This window comes from Phoxinus phoxinus (assembly GCF_949152265.1).
Source record: "Phoxinus phoxinus genome assembly, chromosome: 21".
In the NCBI taxonomy this organism is placed as follows: domain Eukaryota; kingdom Metazoa; phylum Chordata; class Actinopteri; order Cypriniformes; family Leuciscidae; genus Phoxinus; species Phoxinus phoxinus.
The window spans coordinates 12,197,466-12,207,494 of NC_136896.1; the positions used below are offsets into that span (position 1 = coordinate 12,197,466).

Sequence of the window (10,029 nt, forward strand, 5' to 3'; positions counted from 1 at the left end):
TATTTACTGACTGACACTTTTGATCAATTGAATGCATCTTTGCTGAATTTATAAACTATATATTTTAAAAAAAAATCTTAAAAAAAATCTCACTGACCACAAACTTTGGAACAATCGTGTATTTATAAATGAACATGAACTGAGATTAATAAATGTTTTAAAAAAATAAAAATTAATTAAATTAATAATACCTATAAATAATTGTAACATACATATTGTGAAGCTTTAGAAAAAATGGACCAAGCTAAAGAGCAAACTGTAAAAGAGAGGGCAAAAAGGAAAGAAAAAAGAGTGACAAAAAGAGAGCAGAAAAGTGAAAGAACAAGCAACATAGAAAAAGAAAAAAAACACAAAGTAGGAAACAGAGCAACAAAAAAGAGAGAGAGAGAGGGAGAGAGAGAGAACGAGGGTGAAGAAAGAAGAGGTAGAGGAAAAACATCTCTGTAACGGCTGTGTTGAGCGCAGCTCTCAGTCAGTCCAAATCATGAATGGAGATTCCGTTTTCTCTTAATGTGCTGCCTCAGCCAGTCCCTCACAACCAGCCCATTCATAAAAAACGTGGGGCTTAAATGTGCGCGTGTGTCGGTGTGTGTGTACGCGTGTGGCTCGTTTATCTGCAAAAAGTTAGTGAAAGAGGAAAGCCTGGCCCCCTCTATGGGGTAGAATGACTGGTCTCTGTACATTTCTGGCACTCTTGAGGATGTTTTTGCAGACTTTGTTGCATAGCAGCTGTATTTTGGAAAGCTGAAAGCTGTAGAGCTGCATATTTTGTTTGAGAAGGGGCGGGAGGGCGAGCACGACAGCACGATCCAGTGATATATCAGACACGTCGAGAGAGCTAACGGAAGGGCAACGCAATACAAACAAGCTTGGGACTGTAAATTTAGAAATCCCTTTGCACATCTCTTGCGTTTTCATCTCTCTTGCTCTTTTTACTGTAGAATTCTCTTGTCTGGAACTGGATTTATAGCCACAACTTCCTATATAATTACTACAAGGCACAAAACCAAACAATGGCTCTCACAACACAGCATTTTGCAGGATTAACTCACATCTTGGAACACTCAGTGTTGAGACAGAGAGAACGGGAGAGAAAAGGCAGCCTAAATTATCACATTTCAGTACAGTTGGAGGGGAAACAGGATGGGGGTGGGGTTAAAACCTCCATTCAGAAAAAGGAACCATGAGGGTGGAGTCAGTTCTGTTCTTGGGCATTTTCATGAATGAGAGAAAGAGAGAAAGAATCCTGCTCGTTGAGTGCCATTACAAACAGGAGGAAAACTCCTTGTACTAATCTATAGTAAAAAGAGATTTTGAAATATATATTAACAATATATCAATAAGTAAAAAAAAGATATCAATAAGTAAAATAATAAATTAAAAGATGTCAATTAAGCTTGCTTTATTTAGATTTGACAAATTATGAAAGACAAAATGTTTTATTACAATTTATGAGAAGTTTGGTGTTTGCTTTGTAATCTGTTGTTCTGATTCATTGCCTGTGGCCACTCTGCACTGTCTAGCTTAAAGCCTAGAAGAGTCATTTTAAAGCGTTTAACGTGCTAATGATTCCCTAACTAGTCAAACTAGTCATGTTCACATTTATAGCCCAAGTTTATGAACCAAGTAGAACCGTTCAACCAAATAACTGAGTTCCATCTCTAATAATGACAAACAAGAGGTCACAGTTACGCCACATGGAGACTCTCAATGTGGAAAAACGAGAGGGATGGGGATAGATTTTCCAGATGTGCAGGTGTTGCACAACAGCATGTCCAGCACCTCCCCCACTTCTTTAATCTGGCATTCCGTTCTGTCCCGTAGTCTCAGACTCGCGGTCGTGCCCAGACGGGAAACAACTTGACTGGCAAAACAACCGAACTCTTGGCTTGTTTTCCCTTATATGTTTACAGACAAAAGGCCAAGAGACAGTTATGAAACGTAACATGCTGGCACGGTTTAGCAAAACATCTGACTCACCTCACCTGAGTGTCATGGTAATCTTAGTGAGTTTGAACCTAGCCAAGTGATAGGCAGGAGGCCTGTGTTTGGATCTTAGCCGGTGGCATAAACTGACCCACACCATAGAGACCACAACCGTGGGAGAATATGTTTATGTTTATAGCTGCCTTCTCAACTCAAGTATTTTTTTCAACAAGCGACCTCAAACGGCGACCAATTCGTGAGTTATTACTCCATTACGTCTAAATGAAAGGGCGGGTGTTGCTGTCAGTCAAAGCTTTGCTCCACTTAACTAATGTGACAGGCCTGTCAGCCTGAACTCCCATCTCCTCTGTGAGTATTAGGAAAGGCTGTCAATGGCAAAGAGCAGTGGTGATTGGTTATGTCCTGATGGGGTTAAGTAGACATGACCCTTTCCTGCCCCAGAGTTCACTCCACTTCCTCCCCCTCATTGTTGCACAACAGACAAGAACAATATGTTATGGGGAGCATCTGTCACTTGAGGTCAGCTCTAGAATGGGGGTACTATTGCACTGTTTGCACACATGAGTTTTGGGATCGCGACTGGCCTGCGTCTTTTAGGAAATCACGGACCAGTTCATGTTACTGAAAAAAACAAGATCTATGACTCATACCATAAACTTTGCAACCTTTGAAAAAAATGTCACCATAACAGAGTGGTAGAGGCCCAACCCAATATGTTGTGAATGGCTCTAACAAAAGGTTCAAGGGGAAGTGTTTACAGAGCGCGCACCACAAAGCCCGGCACGCCATTGACAGGAGACACAACAAAATGAGGAAAGCAGTTGAAAAGGCGGCCTTTGCGTTGCGCGGCACAGGAATTTGCTTTCCCATTTACACCTCTGACGGACACAAAAAGGGAATCTTTGTGCTTGACTCATGAATGATCTTTTACCGGCTTCCTTGGGCTGCTCAATTGAGTCTTTCAGGCACATGCAAATGGAAGGTGCTCTTTAGTATGAACATCTAAATGCGTCAGTGTAAGAGTAGCAGGTTATGTATCGAGTGTTTCTGTTACAGAGAGCATGAGAACAGGACTGTTCTCCAGGAAAACTCCACGCCTCAGCCTCCAGCAGTTTGTCAATCAGTCACTTTTTGGACAAATAATTGGAGGACAAACCTACTTCCTTTTCTTTATCTTTTTGTTTTTGTCTTTGTCATCTCTCTCACCCTCTCAGGTTTCAAGTTCATGCTTAAGACGTAAATCAAAAGGGATGCTGTACTTACAGTTCTCTGAGTGGAAGTCAGGAACAAACTGCTCATCGTTGTCAGGAACTTGAGCTGCAGAGACCACCAAAACATTAAAATAAGCATTATTACTATATAATGACAATTTCAAATAGTTTTTTCTATATATATTCTTTTATGAAGTTCCTCTGAAACCAAGTATATTACTGAAGTTTTACCACAACGTAGAGATGCACTTTTCCTAAATAGAACTAGATTCTAGAAGCGCTGTTTCTGTTTGTGGGGAATTTGTGGAAAATAAAATAATTTACATTTATAAATAACTATAATTTAGTATAATTAAACCATAATTTAGTATCAACCTCATACTTTAATGCTAAATATGTTGTTTGACCAATTTGGGGTCTCTCTCTCTGACCACAAACAGACCATAAGGGTTCAAATGTTATTGATGGTTTCCTGTGTTTCGACATTTTTGCATCGTTGACTCAGAGATCAGACTCAAAATATGTCTTCAAACCAAGTCATTTTTCTTGAGCACACATAGCCTAAATGGACATTGTGATTTGATGAAGGGATGGGCTGTCCATTAGCCTAGCCTATGTATCCCTTCATCATCCCTGCATGTGAAACCTGAGTTACTGCCTCTGGACAGCCCGTGACCTTCACCTCCACTTTTCCATGTGCCAGCACTTTTCCACAGGCAGCCGATCAATATCACCACTGAGTGTGTGTGTGCAGATATCTTGATTACTGCTGAATTCCATCAGATGAACAGTAGATGGGCTATTATTGCTCTTCGATCAAAATTAGCTCTCTGCTTCTTGCTTTTTGTATTTGTATTTTTTTTTGCTTCTTTTTTTACTTGTATTTCTGACTGCTTCAGCTTTACATTAATATTAAACATTTTATTGAATTAAAAATTTTTTTGAAGGAGCACCAGTGCCTTTTTCTGGGTTTTTATGCGTTTTGGCCATTCATTTACAAGACAACGCCGGTTTGGCGGCATAAAAACGAGTTTTTGAAAATGATACCGTTATCGTCTCAATGTAAACTGCAAAAACGCGAATTTGTTAAAACGATAATGCACATGACTATTGTGTTCAGCCTATATAGGCGCATAGTGTTTCTTTACAAAGTGACAACGCCAATTATTGGTCTAGCATGCAAAATACAGCGTTTTTTGACATTTCCGCAGATCCATGTGAACAGGGATTATTTTGACATTGTTTGTACGTGAAAAACGCAAAATAAAAACTTTTATGTTTTAAGTACATTGTTGTCGTGTAAATGTACCCTTAGTTCTTAAGTGACATGACAAAAGCAGAATTTGTTTTTTATATATAGACATGTTAGGTTGTTAATTAAGTGATACAGTTCTCTTAATTCTCCAGGTTAACATCAACCGAAAATAACAGGCAGTGATTTGTAGATAAAGTCGACAAAAATCTTGAGTTTAAAGCGAGGGCATGTGGAAGGACTGACTTGATTGGAGTGACCAAATTTAGATTTAAAAGAGTGAGTCCTGCCACATCATTATGCTAAACCTACAACCTAATTATCAAAGATAAAAATGCTGCTTTGAAAATTCACTTGGTTCAAAACATGCATGTCCAGCACTCCCACACATCTGTATCATACAGGCCTTATTCAAACATAAAATGGTGATCAATGTCAGACCACTAGAAGTGATGTCCTCCCCCTCATCACCAACACTCTAGCCCGACCCTGCTGATGGATTTACAGACTTTCAAGCTGATGTAGCCAATTACCTCGCTTATCCATCGTAAGCATGTTTTAACAGAATAAGAAACGATTCAGAAGAGAACAAATGTAGCAGTGTAGCGTTAATACTAAATGTCTCTTCCTGCGCACATAGAAAAAAAAACTGAAGGACATTCTCAGACAATGTTGATGAGCTCTGCTTGGTGAAGTGTTCTGGAATTCATCACCTGCTTTGAAGTCTTTGAACGCTGGCTTTTAAGGTCATGCAATAAGTGTTTGTGGAGAGAAAGGGAGCAAGAAAAAGAATAGAGACGATAAGGGTAAGGGAAAGTATAAGAAGAGTGCAGTTCCTAAAGTTTAATGAGCCACAGACAAGGAAAAGACTCCTTTGAACCTTTTCTTCACGTTGAAGTTTTGGCGTGCATACGATTAGAAGATTAATGTGCCTGGCATTGACTACAGTCATTTCTTAGGTGTTTATAGACAAATTAAACGCGAATAGATTCTGTTTAGCTTTAAATGGCTGTGTGTTCCTTTAAAGCTTGTGCTGGGTGAAATCTCCAGACACAAACGAAAGCAATGGATATGTCTTGCATACCGATTACATAATAATGTACAGTAACAATCAATAATGTCCCATAAAGGGTATTAATAATAATAGGTGGTTTTGCTGACTCTATACTTTTTGTGGATTTGTGAATTTGCAAACTGGTTCAATAATGAAATATAATTCCAAAGATTGAAGGGAATACAGTTGGACAAAAAGGCACGACAAGTCACTGTTATTATGCTTATAAATAAAATAATAAATAAAAGTAGCCACATTGAGTTGGCTTTAAATAAAGCAGCTTGAGTTTCCTGTCATAGTCATATTGCTCTTCTTCTTTTTTTTGTGAACATGCCTTTATTCTCAGCTCTATTTCAAACCAACTTCCCTAAACACCACAAAATATTTGCCCTTAAATTGGCATTTAATAATGATAATAAATAATAATGATAAAAATAGATAAATGCAGTGCCAAAAAATGTAATTATTATAAAGATTTTCAGTGTTTTGGCTCAATAAAGGCACGAGCAAAAGAAACATAAGTTCTTCCTCTTTTGTCCACTGTTCTTTTAGTGTATTACAAAGACTTGAAACTTCAACATACTCCTTTTTTCTTGGACGTATTCCCTCCCCTTTCAGCCAGCCGACCATAAACACAAAAACCAGAATGGGAGATGGGAGATTTAAATCCATCTCTTTAACATTAATCTGGCACTTCCTGTGTGACGGAAACAGTACTGATGCCCCTTTGAGCATGCTCAAAGAAATTACATTAATTTCATAGATGCTGCTCTTATCCTGTTGCTATACTGTAATTATATTAGAGCCATTTAAGTTTTCTTCTTTTCTGCCCCGAGGAAGATTAGTAAGGCTGTTTTTATGAGACAAAGCTGAAGCCACTATTTGGCCCACCAGATCAAGCAATAAATCATTTAGACATGTTTCAACTTTTTTTGAAAAGGAACACACGCAATTTTAAGACAGATAAAAAAAATAAATCAGTTTAATGTGAGTCCCTCAAGCTCTTTAATTGAAACCAACCCGATTTCTCGAAGTAGTTAGGCTGTGTGTGTGTGTATGCGAAAACATAATTGGTCGCATCAGACCGTGTGTGTGTGTGTGTGCGTGTGTGTGTGTGTGTGTGTGTGTGTGTGTGTGTGTGTGTCAGTGGGCTTCCAGGAATATCTTGTCAAGGGCTTTGAAATGCAAGTCAGCACAAGACGAAAGTTTGTCTGTGCATGCATGGAGACATGTTTCCTTTTTCTTTGAGGGAACCTGAATGACTTTTTTTTTTTTTTTTGGTTCGGCAGATCCTGGGAGGAGCCAGGCGGTCTATCTTAAAATGTAAAGAATACTCACATGACTGGACAAGCTTTTCTATTAACAACTTTTGGCTTCCTTCAATGTTTTATCTTTCCCTTTAAAGTGCAAAATCCCTGCAGCGGTGGTTGTTTTAACAATATGATGAATTACTCATCATAGTCACCTGATTATAAGCCTTTCCCTCCAACCAGATGAAAGGGGGGGGGAGTTCACGGCCAGCCAAAAAATTTAGCTGCTTTTAAAAAGCAAGTGTGTGTGTGACCAATAAAGTTGTTCTTACTCCGTACTCTCAAAACACTAAAATAATTTTGTTATTGTAAAGTGTTATTCCTTTTCTACTCATTCATTCAGCAGACACTGAATGATCCAAAGTGACAACTGAGTAATACAACAAGCGATTGTGCTTCACCTGCTAAATGTCCATGTACTTGTGGAGTCAAGGAGGATTCTCTATTGTTTCTAGTTTATGGTCATTGCCTCCTCTCTGTCTGCTGACTGATGTGTGAAGTTCACAGTTTGACCCTGCATAGCAATAGCAGATAGCTCTGAGGATTACACAGTATATTGAGTTTGACCATGGACTTGATGTACTTTTTCAGGTATTCCAGACTAAATGTAAATGTCCTAATATTGTCCTATTGTGCTATCTCCCTTATTCATTTATTGGATCTTGGATCCCGTATTTGCCATATGCCATCTCATCTTAACTGTATGCAATTACAACCAGGCTGTTTTAATTTCGGATATGAGCATAAGATAAAATGATGCATTAACATCATTAAGGCTAAACATTCTCACTCTAAGCTAAATGTGCACAAAATCATTTTTAAAATTGCATTCATTTCACCTCTTAATTATTATCCTATGAGGGTTTGCTGCTATGGGACAGATGTATAATTCATTCAAAACAGCAGGGTTCCAGCCACCCGGTCTCATTGAGAGCAGCCTTTGTGTTCTCCACACTCTGACATGTACACAGTAAATTGTTTCTGGCAGGGTTCATTTCAACTATTTGCCTCCTGACTGTCTAGCTTTGATGCTGTTTGTTTGCTTTGCCTGCGTACTGGCTTTAAGAGCCTTTGTCAGGATTTCTCTATAAAATGTAACCAGCAGCATTGTGCAATCGAGGCATTTTTGTACACTTATCACACAAACAACCTATTTGATACTATTATGTTGACACGACGATTGTCCTGATGTACATCAAAATGAATCATAAAATCCAGGCCTTAAATACTATATCACGCCTATTAAAAAGATTATTGTTTCTAAACTTCTAAATTGAAAACATTAATTATTTTTAACTGCTGTTCTGCCTTATTTGGGCATATAAGTCATCCCAGTCTGAATAGTCAGTCTATTGTTTTTGTGTAAATCTCACTGAGCAGTGTGCACTTGCTATAGCATGTCCTCATGTGACATTTCCTAGCCCGTTGCCACTAGAGGGACATATTTATTACAATATAGACACAATAAATGCTTAGAATAGGCACATACCTTCGGTGAGCCATGTCTCCTGAAGTTGGCTTAAATCCTGAAAGAGATCTAAAAAAATAAACAGGAGTCATTATCATGCCGATCTATTATTTTATGACCTACAAATTGTATATTTTTTTTGTATTTGTTTATATAATTATAAGAAAAATAAGTCCAACATATTAACTCATTGACTTGTAAAATCTGCCTTTTTACCGATACCGTCCTGACCATTGTAGGTAGGCTACAGTGTAGGCTAGATAAAACCAAATATCACATTTATAAAACTTGCTTTCTACTTTACCTTCAGATTCCTGAGGGGGTAATTCGGTGTCCATGTATTTCCTTTTCGTCGCCATCAACAGTCTATTTAGGGGCCCATTTCCTTGCGACCTCTACAAAACAGAAACAACATTATGTAAGTGAGAAATACATACACACAGTGAAGAGTGTAACTTAATAATGAAAACGGTGGATATTTATTTTAGAACCAATATAGAGAAGTAAAAAAATTGTTTTTAAAGAAATAGTAAAAGTGATTGTCACAATGCACTATGACAAGGTACAAAAACACAGGATACTTTAGAAGACTAAATATTTTTTTTTGTCATATATTAGTTTAGGATGATGCCCATTCAACATCAAAACTTAATTCACTGCAATGCCTCTTACATCAGAAAATACTGTCAAGCATCCTGAAAAGGGAAGTTGTGATTTCCTTTCAAGTAAGAATTCAAATTTGAGAAAAGCTTTTGCTGAAAGGATTAAAAACTTTACCTTTTGAGCACAACGTAGGCTACAACATGTGGAGAAATAAAATATTTAGTAGGCTATTTGCTACAGTTTTACTTTCTTTCAGCCTAAACTGAAAGCAGTTTTCAAACCAACAGCGCCTGCTTAAAACAAATCACATGCAACGACGACAGAGAAACAGCACAACATCCCCGCGTGAAGCGCAACGAAGCTTTGAAGTGAATAAAGCCATACTCACATTAGCTAAAGTATAAGGCACTTGCTGGTCCAGATATCCATCCATCTTATAATCCATGCCTTAACCGTTTGTGGTCATTTAGGCTGTGTTTTAATGAGCTCCACGCAGACTGAGAGGGGAAGGAAGACGGACAGAGGCAGCAGCAGCAGCAGCAGTTTGTGAATGGAGCGCGAGAAGGCTGCATACGTAATGAGCTCCATTCACAAAACACCAGCGTGCGTATAAACACACTCTGCTAAATCACAGTTTGGACAGCTCGAGACTTGCTCTATCCCCCATTTGAGGCAAGACTCTATTGTCTAAAGAGTTTGCAATGGATTTTGTGGGGTGAAAACATTTTACACGGATAAGTGATGTAGCCTATTCATGCCACGTTTATTGGTATATTGTGTAGACTATAGAGTTATTCTTCACCATTAGCATATAAAGATCTGAACTTTACATTGTTTTATATTATCTATATAGATTAAAGTGATGTTATAGGCTACACTGTAAAACAATTTGTTTTAATTATTTTAGCTTGTCATTATAATTTATGTTATTTCTAACACCGTTTTCTCTGCATGATCACTGTAAGTTAGGTTTGAAAATGTCAGGCAGCAATAAAACTCAACTTTTTAATTTTAGTGGGATATGCAGTGTAGGCTATGTGTGGCCACAGTGCAATTGATTAAAGATAAATAAATAAAAACACTTTCATCATAGGCTACTGCTGACTTTAACTTGCTTTTCTTGATGTCGGATGTTCGCTTAGTCTGAAGGATTTTGATTGGTGGATTTTCTCTTTCAAGAGCTC

At 38.0% G+C, this 10,029-nt stretch overlaps 1 protein-coding gene across 2 annotated transcripts in view; it reads right to left on the reverse strand.

Moving 5' to 3' along the window:
* Positions 1-10,029, reverse strand: part of etv4 (ETS variant transcription factor 4) — a 25,848-nt gene extending 15,819 nt beyond the window's left edge. Inside the window, exons 1-4 of one of the 2 annotated variants that reach the window (XM_079594787.1) lie at positions 9,234-10,029; positions 8,547-8,637; positions 8,264-8,311; positions 3,211-3,264 (exon numbers count right to left, since the gene is read on the reverse strand). In XM_079594787.1, coding sequence (XP_079450913.1) covers positions 3,211-3,264; positions 8,264-8,311; positions 8,547-8,637; positions 9,234-9,290 — 250 coding nt within the window. In that variant the 5' untranslated portion in view covers positions 9,291-10,029. Of the gene's footprint in view, positions 1-3,210; positions 3,265-8,263; positions 8,312-8,546; positions 8,638-9,019; positions 9,211-9,233 lie in introns of those variants that run through there. The other variant, XM_079594788.1, reaches the window with a different exon arrangement.